The sequence below is a fragment of the Semicossyphus pulcher genome, unplaced genomic scaffold (genome assembly GCF_022749685.1).
Source record: "Semicossyphus pulcher isolate SPU_LCO1_2020_fin unplaced genomic scaffold, fSemPul1.0.p SCAF_8, whole genome shotgun sequence".
Classification (NCBI taxonomy): Eukaryota; Metazoa; Chordata; class Actinopteri; order Labriformes; family Labridae; genus Semicossyphus; species Semicossyphus pulcher.
Window position 1 is genome coordinate 15,886,728 of NW_027211759.1, and position 17,395 is coordinate 15,904,122.

At 41.8% G+C, this 17,395-nt stretch overlaps 1 protein-coding gene across 1 annotated transcript; it reads right to left on the reverse strand.

The window, feature by feature from the left end:
• Positions 1 to 1,287: 1,287 nt before the first annotated feature.
• rgma (repulsive guidance molecule BMP co-receptor a) lies at positions 1,288 to 13,878 on the reverse strand. Its single transcript, XM_069686951.1, has 4 exons — positions 13,298 to 13,878; positions 9,062 to 9,177; positions 6,856 to 7,373; positions 1,288 to 4,259 (listed from the first exon to the last, which is right to left on the reverse strand). Exons 1-4 carry the CDS (start codon positions 13,309 to 13,311, stop codon positions 3,573 to 3,575), a joined length of 1,335 nt encoding a protein of 444 aa, XP_069543052.1. The 5' UTR covers positions 13,312 to 13,878; the 3' UTR covers positions 1,288 to 3,572.
• Positions 13,879 to 17,395: the final 3,517 nt, after the last annotated feature.

Sequence of the window (17,395 nt, forward strand, 5' to 3'; positions counted from 1 at the left end):
CAACTCCCAAATTATTAAAGGAGTGTCAGAGTTCTTCTTAAATCGGCTATAATTTGGAAATGAATGATGTCATTGATGAATGATACAAGATACTCAATCTGAATAATTTAACATGGATTCAGCATGAACTCAAACGGAAAGGGCAGCTTTCTTCATGCAGCACATTTCAAACAGAGTCAATTCAAAGCACTTTACATGGGCAAAGAGAAACATTAGTTTTTAACATTTGCGCTGCTGATTGTTTTTTCTTGTGTAATTGTTTGGTTGTAATCGTCAATCAAAGAACCCCATAATTTAACCTCTCTGTAAGCTTTGCTCAGCGTCTCTTGTTTTCAAATGTGCTCCATACGTTAACCGAGCTGGAGTAGACCGACATGTCCGGCAATACGCAGCCACGCTAAGCTGACGTGCTTGTGTTTCTGTGTTTCCAGGTGAGTAAAAGTGATGAAACAATGTAAAAGCGATAACGATACAGATGTATAATTAGTGTGTGAGAGAAACAGACTTTTGTTACTACTAACAAGTCATGTATGTCGACGTTTTTACAGTTAATTGATAGTCTTTGAGGTGCCACACCTGCAGTGTTAGCTAGTTAGCAAAGGATTAGTGTAGCCACCTGTAGCCTGTTTTAATAGTAACTGTGATTGTGCAGAATATTATACGTGTGAGTGAGAACTATAGTATAAGCGTAGTGAGCAAGAGTATTTAGCATACGCAATTATTAATTACTATATTACAATATCTGAGCTGTGACATAAAGAAACACTTTTTATTTGGCCTCAGTGGATGCTTTTCGTTAAAACTACTTTCTACCATCCCCCTCTAACTCATTTCACATGTTAATTAATATCTCAAATTCCATATTTTGATGCTGTCGACATAACTGCAGGGACATTACTCGGGCATTTATAATAATAGAAACAATGTATTTATCATGAAAGGGTGGGCATGAAGCTGTAATGACGCAACACCTTTGGAGCTCTGCTATTGGCTGATTCAGAGCTTGAGAGAGCAGATTGTGGGAAGACATGATTGTAGTCCTTATTTTGTAAAATTCTCCGTGAAGAGTCACATTTACACATTCCTCTCAGCTTCTTCGTACATTCTTCAAGTTTAACTTTATGCAAACTTAGAGCTACTTTGCTCATGACTCACAGTCACATTCAATATTTCACTTATACAGCAGGGGGCAGTCAAACACTGCAGTTTTTGGCCAGAAAACACGCATGGTGATTTCCAAAAGACACATTCTCTCACAGCAACACAAACGAGACAAGAGGCACTTCATTAACAAGACATTTTCTTTTATTCAATAAATAATTTACATTATAAACAGCTGGCATGTGGCACAACATTTTCTTTACATAAAAACACAGTTTGATCTGTCTGGCGTTTCCCATTCAGTTATTTGTTTTATCTTTTCACCAGTCTGACAAATTTCAAAATAAGAGCTAAATGAAAATGTAAACATAAAGTGCTTTAAACTCAAAAACATGAACAACACAGAACAATGTTCCTACATTCCTTTTCTAGGTTAGCTGGCTGCGTTTAGAAAGTGTTTTATGACCCATCTATGAGTAATCAAAATTACTATATCCACAAAAACAACATCACCATCCTGTATTTACTAAAGAAGATTTTGTTCTGTGGTGTTCATGTCTTTGCACAAAATCCCTTTTCAAATTAAAAAAAGGTTCACATTCACCGAAACATCTCATGTACAAAAACTGGAGTGTTAAATTCAACACAACTGGTAATATACAAATTTAAACTCACAAAACATATGTACAAGCTCACATTACACGTGTAGAACCATTTACTGTAAATCTCACAATACAAATTACATCTATTAACACAAGATTCAACATTACAATCATCTGTTTGTAGGATTTTTTTTGTGTTGTCAAACTGCACCCATACATATTCCTAATAGCAGTAGTAAGGCCTGCCAAATACTTCAGTGTAAAGGAGGAATGGGTGTAAAACTGTGCCCGAGTAGTAACAGTATCTGCAGGGACGACGCACACATTACCAGATACTGCAGCTGAGAGCCAAAGTTCAAATGAAAACCAGTCGTGAGGAGGAGTGTTGTCATGAAAAGCAAAGGTGAGACGGCAAAAAACAGAAGTAAATGCTGTTTTTAGAGTTATTGTAATTTTTCTGCCAAATACCCCGACACACACACACACAAGTTAAATACAGTTAAGAATCCCCCTTATGTGAGTAGTTACAGCCTGAAAGATGAAAATTCAGTTGTTGGGGGAATGTTGGCACGAGGGCTTGTTCTTTGGCAATGACTTAAGCCATGAAATCACGTCTACAGACATATGCTTATCATTTACGCACGAAGCCACGGTCAGGTCAGCACACTGGAAGTCTAAATGCTAAACTGACATCTTTACAGCGAGCACTAACAGTTTTCTACACCACTGCTAGCGACAACTAGAGAGTTTATTTCACAAAATGCTGTCAAAGGAGGTGTCGTAGTTTGATTGGTCTGATCTAAAAATCTGTAAACACTCTTGAGTGCCCTTATCCAAGGTTGTTCTTTTGCTTTCTTGTTCGCTACATTCACATTACAGACTGAGAATACAAAACACTGTCTGATCAAACAATGGAGTGGAAGGCGGAGTGACACTGAAAATGACGTACAGATGAGAGGAGATTATTTTTATCAGTTCCCTTTTGGGGATTAGCTCCCTGGCTGATAGAGTCCGTTCGAACAAACTGGCTGCAGAGCGCCTCGTCTTTTCTCTCTCTGAAATTTTGGGTGCAACACAAAGACGTTGAGAAAGATTTTTCCAACTGGAGGTTGGTTATCTCATTTCTGGGAACCACTACACCCGCACTAGCACACAAAATTAACCACAGACGCTAGATTCTGCACACATATTGTACTAATGGACACACACACACACACACACTCACACACTCACACACATAACCTAACAATATGACCCATTAATCTCCACAGCAGACGACTGGAGACGCTGCTCTGACATCCTTTTGGCTGAGTGCTTCCTCCAAAAAGGCTCAGGCTTTTCCAAAGCTGGAAACTAATCAAACATAGAGCTGCTTCTGGCCTTAGGTTAACAAAAGGCCTTGTCAGGTCCTCTCGCTTCGCCACATGAGCCAGAGAGCTTCACTGGCTTGGCACCAGTGAGGGGATCAGGCGGAGGGAGGATCAGCAAACTCCTCTTTCTGCAAAAGATCATCTTGTCCAGCTTCCCATAGGTATGCAGACCCGGTGAGAATGCGGGATTTAATCCCAGGTGGATATCCTGAGCTCTGGAGTCGCTGGGCTCTCTCACCGCTGCTCCCATCAAAGACCAGTCCCATGAACCGGCTAAATACATGCGATGATAGATGGGGCCACGGTGAACTCGCCTCGCCATTCGACTGAAGTCAAAACACGACAATAACACTAAAAATGAGACTCAGAGCTGGGATGAGCCTACAGGCAAGCCACCGGTCACAGAACCAGAGCAGAAGGGAGGAGCCGATGAACGACACAGTGATGGTACTCTAACACTCACCGACAGATACATCATGAGGATACTGTTGTAAAGGGACTATAGAACTGTGCAGCACTCAATCCACAATAACACAGCCAGGAGGTTCAGGAAGAGGAGTGAAAGTAAATCTCTGCCCCTTTGTGTCGCGCTGTTCATGAAAGCATCCTTCTCATAGATGTGGTACCTTTTGCTGTTTGAGTGGAGCATTTTTACATCCTCGAAGGCGTAGTAGGCTGCCATGGTGAAGTTAATGTCTCCAGAGGAGAGGAGGTCAAACACACAGGACTGAAAGTACAGGTCCTCCACTGGGAGCCGTTCTTTGCACTTGGCCTTGGCGGACTGGTAGGTGAAGCTGCTCCTGGCCCTGCTCGCGCCTTGTGACTCCGCCCCTCGAGCCGTGACGCTCCTGAAGTCGATGCGTTGGTTGGCAGGACAGCCGTGAAGACACAGGTACAAATCCTGGTTATCGCCTTCCTCCACAGAGTTCACAACTTCCTCCGGCATCCGCACGGCAAAGGTCAGGTAGCGGCCTACCTGCCGCACCACTATAGTCGTCCCGATGTACCTGGCCTGGATCTCCACATGCTGCCCGGGAACCTTCTCCACCACGCGCAGGGTGTTCGCTCCGTGCCGGTCCCCTCCGTTCTTTGAGCCGTCTGCAAACGCAGCTGGAAGCTCATCTGTCTCTGCGTGGTACATCTTCTGATCCACACATTCCTGGAAATTCTTAAAGATGATTGTCAGCTGCAGGAGGACGGAGAAGAAGAAAACTCGTTAGCGTTAAGCAGAAATAATCGCATGCATTAATGTTGCAAGTCTGCAGTCATGAGTTGCTGTGTTTTTCTGGTCTAAACTGCACTAAATGTAAACATCACATCTTAAAAAGTTCTTATACTTTGCATTAAGCTCTAGTTTATGCAACATGTGCCATCTACCCCACAGCCCCACTTTAGTGTCGCATTTCAGCACTGGCTCAACATGGGGGAGGCCAAGGTAAACGCCCTCAAAAAACATGAGTCTGGGCCATGTAAAATCAGGCCTCAGTTTGCAGACACAAAGACGATCCATTCATAGTGCTGAAAAACCTGCCTGTGAACCCCAGAACTATGCTCCGGGGAGTGGCGTCGGGCCAGGACAGAGCGATATACTCCGCAGCTAATTAAGTGAGACTGCTCAGGACTCTGCTAGCTTGGTTTCATCAGCACACCAATGAGCCATTGTCAGAGCAGCGACACCAGGACAGCCTGGGGACGCTGATGTCTACTCTCTGTGGACAGAGGACAGGGGGAGCCTACAGAATACTCCATTATCTTGACAATTCATCTGTTGCACCGGTTCTGCCCCAATTCCCCCAAAACCTCGGCTAACATTTCCCACCTACGTGAACTTCTGCTTTTTCCCTGATTCATTTCAGAAGCTTTTAATAAAAACAAACAAATAAAAGAAAAATGGCTCTATTATCCCTTCATCAGAATGAAGATTGAAATAACCAGACACTTTTATTTGCTCAAGTCAGAGCAGTGTACCAAACAGAGCTCTGCTAATGCAGATCTTTTACCAGAGGGGCTTTGTTTGCACAGGTGGCATTGGCTGCTGCCTTGTTTTCCCTTTTGTCCAGAATCAAGATCTTTTTTAAAAAAGTCGTCTCATTCGCTTCCAAGAACAGCAACACAAAAATGTCTTTACTCTAAAGGCTAAAAAAAGCCACAAATGCTTAATAGAGTATCATTAAGAAACGTTGATTGCAGAAAATTAAACGTTCTACGAATGTGATTAAAGACAAAGTGCTCTTATACCTCATTCCAAGTACGTAGTGAATTTGCCAACTACAAAAACTCATATTTCTTTGTTTTGACCTCGAGTTGTACAGAAGGCCATCCAAACTGACCAGCGTACCATTAAACAAAACAACAATAAAGAGGAATGCACCGCTGCTCCAGTTAGAAAGAAAATATCTGATAAAGTTTCTAAAATATCAACAGTTTTCATTTCATGTGGCCGATATGAACTACACTGTAAGCAGGCCAAACCTCAGCCTGTGTGTCCACTGAGGAAAGTGGGTTAACATTTGACGCAGCACTGCTGCTGCTAAAACTCTAACATATCATTTATAAAGCTTATCAAGATCTGTGCAATTGAGCTGGAGTTTGGCTTCTTTTATCTGTTTTTATGGAACTCATCCAAACACTAACCAGAGTCCACAGTTTGACAGAAGAGCAGCTCTCACAGCCAGACCACATGAAAGAGGAGACTCACACATGCAAGAGTACGAACGGCAAGATGTTCTGAGGCAGCCATGATGGACCCAACACGAAGAGAAAATGTGGTGAAAGGTAAAGTCACCAACAACTCACATGTAACATCAATGCAGCAAAAGGCAACTAATGATTATCTTTTAATTTGTTATTATTTCATCTTTTAGCCTACAAATTATGAAGTTCTTTTTAGGGCTAAATTCCATAGAGATGTTCCGATACCACTTTTTCCCTTCCATTACAGATTCTGATATCTAGACTTGAGCGTTGTCTGATACTGTACACACGTCTGATACTAGTGCGATATAAACATATAACAATGCTTTGACTAACATTATAGTCATTGCTAGCACCACACTGTTGTTATTGTTATTGTTGATGGTGTTGTTGTCAAACACTAATTTACTGGAATCCTGATGATTTTTTGGGGTCGCATTGACTGGCTAGCTCACCAATACAGCATTTTCAGCACTATCAGAGGTATATAACTTTAGGTATCAGCACAGCCGCTTTCCCACTGGTCAAAAAACCCGCTAACATCCGGCTTTTTTGCTTAATGAGAAAGGTTAGAATCGGCATTCAGACACAGGTAAATGACTCGGATCGCCAATGATGGGAACACAAAACCCGAGTCGACACGCTAATCTCCACCCCATTTCCGCCACGATGCTATGCTCCGTCTGTAACTTCTGCGACTCCTTGTCATCTCAGCTACAAATTCTGCACATCTGCGTCCGAGCAGCGCTCGAACATCGTTACAAATTTGTCTGCGCTGATTTTGATAAATATACTGAATGAGTAATAGATACAAGACCTAACCACCGTAACATCTTCACTGTTTACTAACCCTGTTTACAGCGTGTTTGGGACGCCAGATGGTGGCGCAGCAGAGAGGACCGACAGGAGTATACTTCGCTGGCAAAGGGGAAAGAGACAATCGGCATCTATATGTGGGTCTTCCCGGGTCTGAACACCCAGTGTCAACGCGCTAATTTCAGTGGGAAAAGGGTACAAGAGGCCAATACCAGTATGGGTATCCTTGTTCCATCTAACAGGCAAACAGTCTGAACATAAAGGATCCTCACCTTGCTTGTGGCAGTCGCCATAGAACCTGGCACCACAGGAGTGTTGGTCACCTGAACAGACAGGTATTTGTTGTGAATGAGTGGCCAGGCTCCTTCCACCTTACACGTCTGGAAGTCGTCACCAAAGGTCCGCAGATGCGGGTCGCCAAAGAAGCCACAGTGGGTATAGTTAGGAGACGCTGTGTTGCGTGCGAGACTGCGCTCATAGTGGCACACTTCGGGGCCATCGGAGCGTTCCTGGCTGTCCAGCAGGGGCGGCTGAGGTGGAGGTGGAAGCGGGGTGCGGGCTCGGGGTTGGGATGTTGGCCCCTCCTTGGAGCAGTTGTGCTGGCTCATTAGATCCTCTATGCCATGCTGGGCGGAGTGGTACGCCAAGTCGCCCCTGCAGGTACGAGCGGTCCGGCGTACGCAGCTGTTGTACGCTCGCAGCGCCGTGCAAAACTCCTCCTCCGGTCCAGAGTTCGTGGTGGAGGCCCAAAATTCAGAGTTACACTTGAGAATCTTGCACTGCAGACTCACTGCGGGGGAACAAGATACAGTATGAGCAAACCATAGGCCACCATGTCATTTAGACACAGATAAAGCTATAAATACAGTTTAAGGATAGTTTAAGAGCGCAGTTACATAATACCTCATTTAAAAGAAAAGTACGTGCCATCTAGTGCTTAATGAAAACACTTTAGTGGTTAGGCTGCAGTTCCAAATGTCGTTTGCTTTTATTGCACAGTATACTTCAAATTATAGACATTATAATTCCAACAATTAGTCATTATGTTTTGCTAAAAGTTTATGTCATGTCTATTATCATATTCAAATGTAATTATTATTTTAAAAACACGTTATAAAAGATACTTCCCTTTCACACAAATGGCTTTTCATTTATGCACAAGTAAATATGCCATTTGGGATCCTAACCTACACCTTTGATGATAATAAGTGGCCATAAGTTGTTGCCATATCCGGCAAACTCTCTCACAAATGTTCTTCAAACATTTCTCAGGATGCTGTTGCGACACCATGTTTGACTAGTATTACCTTGGACTAATAAAGCATTTATTTGAATGGGCTGTGAGAAGTTTCTCCCAGTGTCTCGAGGGGGGAAGTGATATCAACACTTTGAAGTCACACTTAAAACCCTCTGAAAGCTTCACCGCAGCTCTCTCCAACCCCCCACACTGCCTCTCAGTTTACCACCCATTTGATAGATGGCAATAAACTTATCTTGATCTCCACTATCAGGGCATTATCACTTTGTTGTTTGATGGTAAGTGACTGAAGAGGGAAACTGATAAGGGCTTGGCAAACGTGCAAGGTGAGCCAAGAGAGGTGTCCAAACTGCAATCATCCTATTGTCAGATAACTAAGGTGTTAAGTCAATAAAATGCAAATATGTTGGTTTCTTTCTGGCTGCTGCTGCCGTGCTACATTTTAAGGGGAATAATGTCGACTCATGTTTTTAAAAAAAACAATCACAAAAATCATTGAGACTCCCGGGAAGCACTTTTAAAGGTTTTCAAATTAAAACTACTTAATTGATCATTAACCAAACTTCTGGTAGGAAAAGTATAATGTGAAGAAAAGGTGAAATACTACGACACGCACCATCCCCCAAACAAAACAAGGGTGAGGGTTGCAGCGGCTCCAAAAAACAGACCTCTAGATTTGTTTTGTTTTTCTCAAATAAAGTAAAGCTAAATTAATCACTGACTTAATCCGCTAAAGACAAGACAGATTTTGTGCTTTAATAGCAAGGTTGTTCACTTTCAAGCCTGTTTTTAATATATTTCTAAACCTTCAATCCTTTCTCAGACGTCCGCACACACGCTCTCTCCTAAATCTCTGAAATTTAGTAGATTTTTGTATTGAGTTTGGTAGCATTCAGACGGCTTTGCTACGGCGAATTATACATATTTAACAATGTTTACAACTATTTTCGGACTTAAGCAAAAACTGCAGCACTTTAAGAGTAACACGTATCTCTGGTTCATTTAGCACATCACTTACATATTTCGGCTTATACGTAGTGACCAAACCTGGCAACTTTGCTCCCAAAGGTGGAAAATAAGTTAATTTACGCTTAAGTAGACCACGTAATTTACAAGTTGAACATGTTACCAGTCAATAATGTTAGGTTAAACGTTTCAGTATAAACCTTTCGTGTATGCCAGCGTTTAAAACGTGTTTTAAAAGGAAAACATGATCTTACCGGAGGGGAAGAGTGAGAGAAACACGGCAAGGACTCTGCACACGTCAAGCGCCGAGGGTCTTCCTCTTTCCCCCATAACCATCCATCCAGCTCGGGGTCGCACTTCACTCCTCTCCCTGTTCAAACCGGATTAAGGAAGGAGAAAAGTTAGCGCCGCCGAGTCCTCTATTAATCGACAAAACACAGAAAAATAGTCCATGAAAGAGGTCTAAAGTCGGCTCCGTCTTCTCATCCCTGTCTGGTAAGAAGTTGTTTTTTGTTTGTCTTTTGGTTTGAGAGTTAACTCGACGGCTGCAACAGAGAGAGAAGAGTCAGTGCGGGACATACGGCTGAGAGCAGCCAGGCAATGACTCTTCCTTTTAGGGAGTGTCGACAAAGGTGCAGCGGACACATTGAACCAATCCCTGCTGCCTGCACTGCCCTTAAACCCCCCTCTGTAAAGTTTCAAATTACATCTCAATGTGCAGACTTGTTCGACTACGACCCGAGATTTCAAGACCCACAAAGTGGTAGTCCACAACGCCATAAGAAAGGCCTCATTTGCAACACTAACCTCACTGTGGAGGGAAAACCTGGAAAGTAAACAGTGACATCCCTGCACCACAGAGCATGTGTGCAGAGATTATACAGAGGAAAAGAAGGGAAACAAGCAACAGTAGAAAACAAACATCACGTCTATTCTCTGATCTGCTTCTTCCCTTTATATCACCTATAGTTAACTACTATGTTACTTATTAGTGTAGCCGATGCCATATCACCTAAAGTGGCGGCTACTAGCCAAGTGAAGCTCTTCAACCCTTACAGGCCCACTGGTAGGTCAATCAGTGCATACTCACTCTGTGCTGCTAAAATCATAGATAACTTTTGAGCCATAAGTTTCTAAATATACTAAATTTGTCAGACTTAATGTTGGGTGAATGGACAAAAAAATAAGACATCAAGAATATTCCCGTGTAGTTAGAGGTGCAGCAATCAAAACTTGAAGACGGTTGGAAAATGTACCCCAGGGTAAACTTTATATAAAGAATAATAACAAAGGGATACACATCACATATATATTAATAGCACCGCAACTAACAGTTTTTATAGATTAATCTACTCATATGTTCTTGATTACAAACATCTGTCGTAAATAATACCACCCAAAAGCCAAAACTGACATATCCAATTTTTATACAACCAACTACAGCTGTAAGGATTTGTTGATTAATCAATTAATCAATCTAAAGAATGTGAACTTTTTGATACCCTATTAATTATTTCAGTCATTTTTTAATGCAAAAATGTAAAGCATTTGACAGTTCTAGCTCGTAAAATCAAAATATTTGCTGTCATGTATGAGAGTTAATGAGGAGTGTTGTTTGGACTGTAGGGATAATGTGATCGTGGGATAATGGCTCAGGGGTATCGTGATGATTAATTTTTTTATTTTTTGACATTTTATTGAATAAGCAATTTACATATTACTCGTGAATATAATCAACTGATTGATTGATTAGGAAAATAACCAAAAGGAGCATCACAACAGTCCAAAATCTATCTAATCTATATAAATCTATTTAAAATATTCAGTGTACTATCATATGACCTTCAAACCCTCAAGTATGACAAGACGGAACTAGAGGATATTTGGTACTTTTGCCCAAAAAGTGCAGAATTATTCACTGATTTTCAAAATAAAAGCCTGTAAATGTTCTGTTGATTGACAAATTGATTCAGCTCTTCTTATAAGCAGCCTTTTGGACACATAGGCAAGGATGAACTATAAAGAGAGAGCGAAGGGAACTCAACCTGCAGAACACAACCAGATCACAGGATGGAAACCAATAAAGCATTTACCGCTAGAGCCTACTTTGCATAAAATAGCTGTAATTATATGATATAGACTCAACTGATAGTTTTGTGTTCCCAAGCACACAACAAACCATGAGCTCATTCAATGTGATGCTTTGGGTGAACACATCATCAGTAAGAAAGGTATCATGAGCAGTGCTTTGGCCTTTGATCCATGAGGACATTCTCCTGACATACTTGTGTACTTCACTAAAACTCAGAACTCTGAGTATTTGCTGCATGTTGGTTCAAAGGATTTGAAAACATTTCCACTACAGTTCAGAAGCAGAGGCGGTGATCCCCTCCTCTAATACCCCCTCTTTGATATCTTTCACTCGTACAAATGACACATTATTACTGCTGTCTTTTGCTGCCATTTAAACCACAACACTCTCAGGCGGATGGCTGCGCTCGCTCTGTCTGTACAGTAATTTTCCACAGCGCGCCGAGTGTCTTTTGTGATTGCTGTCCCTCTCGTGGATGATGGATACGTCGGTGTACAATGAGGTCTGAGCCTACACATGTTTTCAACAGGGGTGGCCCAGCTTTAATACACCGTCCACATCTGAAATGAATGACTGCAGCTTCAAGGTGTGAGCTGCTGCTCGCTGAGTTGTTTTAAATTGTGGAATATTTTTGGCTTTGACAAGGAAGCAAAACTGTTTCATAGCAGGCTTTGGTGCAGATATGTTCAGGTGTGAATGATTCACGTGTTAACCATGGCTCAACTGTAGATGGCACATCAGAAATCATCACCTGTTGCAGACAAAGGTGCAGCATGTTTGGTATTTACGATCACAGTGTTAATTATATGCTATTTGTTGACACAGTCTGCTCCTGCTGCTCATATAATTAGCCAATTAATTAGCCACTAATGTGTTGGTTGAATAGAAATGTTTTGCCTGCTGCTCGGTTTCCAATGGTCTTTTTTTATGAACAATAAGGTAATAGACCTTCAGTGAAAGATGGCTCTGGCATCACGACAGTCACAAGTAAGCTTTTGCCTTTAATAATAGATATTAAGAGATACTTGTGCATGACTGCATTGATGTACAACATAACAATGATACTTTAGAAGACGTTATTGTACAGATTTTTTATTAATATATCAGCAGACAATGACTAATAGTGACCGCCCTCATTATCCCCTACTTTAATCATCAGTATCACATTAAGGATTAGTTGCTGAATAGATAAATCAATTCATGGGAAATTATTTGACATCTTTCAGTAAAGAAATTGTTGTTGGTTCCAGATTCTCGGCTGCATCACTGCTTGTGTCAGCGTTCATGTTTTATGTCGGATAAAAAGAAGGAATCACCTTCAGCTCTGAGAGACTTTGATGGCAATTTTGTGACATTTAAGACAATTGATAATGAGTAGTGAAAATAAGCATGCGCAGGAGCCCTAATTTTTATCCAAAAAGGCTGATTTGATCAGTTTGACTGCATCACTAACCCAAATTATAGGACCTTCTCTCTTCAACAGCCCCGTCTCATCTAGTCTTTGCTGTATTCTGGCTCTGCGATGAGGGTTTTAAGGATAAATCGACTGATTGATTTTTAACTGAATGCGCTTTGGGGTTTAACATCTCCATTTGGTCAAATGGCAACCCATATAAATGAGGAAATCTCTCCAGAGACATCGGCAGGTCATGTTGTGCAAAAGCTGTGACAGGTAAAAGTGACAAAAACAATGACACATCTCCATAAATCCAGCAGCTGTAATCCAATCACGTTTTATGGTGTCCTGCTTTAAACCTCTGATATCACCTGTCCGTAAAGAGATTACAACACAGGTTTGACATGTTTAAATACTAACTCAGGTATAAAGGCAGTGATATGTTGAGCTGCTGCATCCTTCTAGCCTGTGTGTGTGTGTATCTCGTCCTGCAGGACGCTCTCAGAGGACTGATCCTCTTTTCCAACAGATGGCGCTTCTTATGAGCTCTGATATGAAACCTCAAATCATGACACAAACGCACATGGCATTATGAGGACATCCAAACCTGTCATTAAATGTGAGCTTTATAGACAGCTCGGTTATTGCTCTAATTACAGCTGTCATGCAATTAGGATGCGAGAGGTTGAAAATGTGCAGCCAGCAGGCGCGTGCGTCCTGGAGAAGATCCGGCTATATCTCATGACAAATATTGTCAGTTATAAATACTGTCAATGTGATAAATAAAACTGTGCTGCATATATTTTATAAGCTTATCTCAGCGATTAAGTTCTTATTCTGCAGATCCAGCTCACTGTGCAGACAGCTGAAAAACAGACATATCTTAAGGCATACGGATATAGTTGAACACCCAAGAAGCAAAGCAAAAACCGTCAAGGCTTCTGCGTAAAATAAACTCTGGAAATGTGAAAAAATAAGTCTCTAGCTATCAGACAAACCCACCTTGGCGACTGCATGGGCTCTCCGCGACTCAGGAGTCCTGCAGGAACCCGGAGGACAGCGAACAGGAGCGAGAGGAAGCAGACTCCTACCAAAAAATCTCCCCCTTTTCAAAAGGAAACCCGTGTGTGTCACAGTAATCCAAAATCAAACGCACTCAGTGGTTCTCTGAGTGTAAAATCCGCCGATCTGTACATGGTGTCCACCGCTCAGCTTCTCGGTGAAATCAAAATGCTTCTTCTTCTTCTTTTAGTTTTGTTTCATTTAAACAGCCACCACTTCTCGCACCCCGGAGGACTCAGATCTCTGCAGCCATTGCTTAACTCGTTTGCTTATCAGTCGATCAGAAAAGGAGACATTATGATAGATTATGTCCAGTAATTGCCCTCATCCGCGCGCTGAATCCAAATTGTTAGTTATGGTCGACGTCGGGGAGGAAAAAAGCCCCGAGGGCAAAGCTGCTGCTGCTGCTGCTGCGTACGGCCCGATCCGCTGTGTGCATGTTGTGAAATGGCTAGTTAGAAAGTGTGAGAGAGACAATGATCGGCTCTGCATGACGCCGCTGGGAGCCCCAAATCTCAGCTGTGAAGTCTCCCCCTCTTTTTTCCCTCTAACTTCTCTCTCAGACGCTTTGGGAGATGGGACATCCTTGGATTTAGACGCAGCTGCATGAAAAACAAGCCAAATATTGTTGTGTAGTTTTATTTTCTGTTAAAGCAAGTGAATCTAAACCCATGTATTGTCTGCACTGTAATTCTCTTGATAGGTAGTGAGGATACACGCTCTAATTTCTGCATCATTTCAAAAAACAAGTACAGTTTTTCCTGTAGGATTCAATTTTCTGCACCTTAACAGCTACTGCATTGCTTTAACAAGATGTGGCTTTGATTTCCAGCAAGTATCTCCACCTTCCTAACCTTAAACAGTCCCACATTTATTCAAATCACAGGTTGGAAAGAGACAAATCCATAATAATCAGGATTTAAAGGAGGATCAGATGGACAAACACTTTGCAGCCTGAAGGAGGAGGAGGGGGGGTGGGGTAAAGAGGGGGCTGCATGGAGGAGGCTGCACCTGTGTTTTAGGATCAGACTGCATGCAGGAAAATACCACCACAACCCCCCCTTTCCTCTTAAGCATTTCCAAGCCTGCACTCCCCCTTCCTACATAACTGGTTCTCTCTGCTCCAGTTTCAGAAAAATCCACCACACCAGGGAGAGCAGAGAGTTACAGTATCCAACCGGAGCAGCCAAATTTAGGCTGATAACTTTGGTGCAAAATGGAGCAGAAATGCAGAGCTGAAATCGTTATGTGTTTTTTACCTTCTTCTAATGCCTGTCACATTACATCACCCCTCATCCAGCGACAATCTGACCCCTGTAATCCACTCGTTTACCATCACAGCCCGGACCCTGCCCTCTCCAGCTGGCCACTGAGAGGCAGCACATTTTACATCGATGTAACATAAGAACATGAAAGAGTGACACCCCGGTGTGAAAAGAATGGTTTTGGAGGTGCCGGATGCCGGCCTCATCTCAAACACAGCTGGTGTACACGCCGCCTCTCGCTGAGGTATTATGGCCGGTTAACACAACAGATCTGCTTTACATATCAGTGGATTAATATACGGCTTTGATTTTTTTTGTGCTGCAGTTCACTTTGTGCTGCATTTTTACAGAACAAATCAGTGACAGGCAGGCATGTAACTATTATAGGCGTTCAGTAATGCCTACCCTCGGGGCGCTCTGTGATTTCCTTTAGTAGCCTGTGATTTAGGCCATTATAAAAAACCTGTTAAACTCCGGCTGCCGCTGCAAATAAAGCTGAGACTAAAAAGAGATGGAAACAGAAGGGAAACCTGCCCCAGAGCAGATTTCATTATGAGATCAGTGTAAGAAGGATCAAGGTTAAAGCACCTTGATCCTTAATATTTATGACTTATGATATAGAAGGAATCTACAGGATATCCAAAAAGTCGTTAAATGCATGCAAACTTTCCTGACACGCAGGGTAACAGGGAATGTCTGCATGATAAACCACATACTGTACGTTTAACAGACGCAGAGGAGTCAATCAAATCCTCCTCCACTTTCTGGTGACTTCTTCAGATCATCTCAGGCTGTACTTCCCCTCTGCAGGAGCAAAAGTTCACTGCTTCATCTTCATGACATACATTTCAGGAGCTGGTCACAAGTTTACAGATGACAGTACAGTTTCGTGATAATTCCGTTGGACTCTTACAGTCATAACAAGTGTTTCCCAACAGCTGACCACATGCTGGGAGTGGATGATGTCATGAAGGACGTGTTGGACAGCGGTCAGCGGCTGCAGTATTTTCTGAGTCAGACGAGGATTAGTAAACACAGTCTGCTCTTACTGACCTTCCAGTTGCAGTTTGAACTCCCTCAGCATAACAATAAGCTCGCCGCAGAGCTTTATGCCTGCTTTTTCTGAGGTGTCACACTGGCTGGGTGTTTTTAACACCTCAGCGAGATTTGACAGGGGCAGCTACGGATGATAGATATTGTAGATATATGGATATATAGATATAGATGTTATCAACATGTAGCCTGGAAGACGCATGCTATTATTTTGTATTGTACACCGTTAAATACTATCCCATGTCCTGTGGAAATGATTTATAAGTTATGCATTTAACCGATGATAGAGTTGGATAGATTTGTGATTTAATCAATGAAAGCTTTTATTTTGAACATGTATTAATTGTTTCATATTTTTTCCAGTCCCATCTTGTCATCAGTGATATTCTGCTGCTTTTCTTTCATCCTGTGATAATAACATGAATATCTTTAGAAGCAGGGTTACTGCCGGGCAGGTTTTCACATACAAGGAATTGACTTGGTGTTTAGTAAAAGTAGGTAGCTAGGAGCAGCAGTAACTTAAATAGAATAATATAAGAATATACAATAAGGAATATAAAAACGATATAATACAAAATATGTACAATAAGTGAATGGAAGAGTTGTACAGATGTGCAAAATAACTGTATACATTTAAAAACAGTGCAATGTAAGACATCCGCGGTGCCTTCTTGGACGCCTTCTTTAGGTGGATATTTGGCGGCATCACATTTGGATTTAAGAAATTATTTTAGCATTTTTCTGCTCATTTCTTTTTAGGTTTATTGCGCAAACATTGAATCGATTAATTGAGAATGAATAATTGTTAGTTGCAGCCCTAATCTGCATGCCAGCGGGTTATTACATTTGAAATGAATGGAGCCATTATCCTACACCACTTTCTTCTAATTAACTGTTATTTAGCTTAAAGATAGATTTTAGATTCTTCGAAATCTCTCGTCGTATTTTAGAAATTCATTATTTTCCTTCGCAATGTTCTCAGAAAATGTTTAACTATTTTAAATTGGAAGAAAAAATGTCCTCAGCATGTATGCTAACATGACTGTGCCCTAACATATTAAAGCTTAAGCACTGCTTTGAGTATTTATCAGAGAAACGCAGCCCTGTTGACTTTAAACAGCATCGCTAGCAACGGTAACTAATGCTAATATCCCCCTTCTCCTCTTTTATTGTGTCCTCCTCCGTAGAACCTGACCTCTGTGTGAAATAATATCCATTCATGTGTAAGTCAAATCCATATGGACTGTTGTGTTGTTTTGAACTGTAGCACGTCTTGTAGACCTCGCCGAGTGTATCAAACATGACTGAAGAGCGGCGTGTAGAGTTAAAAGTGACCTTCTGTCACGGCCAAAGGATTTCCTCCTTCTAAAGGCTATTAAAGGAGAATAATGTTACACAGTTAACCAGCGAGGGTCCCTTGGTGTTCACTGAAATTACAAATAGACTAAGATGTATGCTCCACATACATGATTGACATTTAAAAAGAGTGGGCGGTGTATCGAGCGGCGCGGTCTTTGGTAATAAGGTGTGAGTATGAATTCAGGAAATTCTATTAAGAGGTGATATATGAGGCTCAGACACTGTGTGGAATTAGAGCCACGGTCTGTAACAATATGAATGCAGGAAGCTTGCAAATTGGCCCGTTCGCACACACAGAGGAATGGGCTTGAATGTACAAACCCTCATTACAGAACCTCCCCTCTCGTTTAAGCAGGAGAAG

Bases quoted from the DNA above. Each gene is read 5' to 3' on its own strand.
- rgma (XM_069686951.1), bottom strand. The intron at 7,374-9,061 runs GTAAGATCATGT...GTTCCCCCGCAG, and splicing joins TCTCTCACTCTTCCCCTCCG to TGAGTCTGCAGTGCAAGATT. The intron at 4,260-6,855 runs GTGAGGATCCTT...GTCCTCCTGCAG, and splicing joins TGGCGACTGCCACAAGCAAG to CTGACAATCATCTTTAAGAA.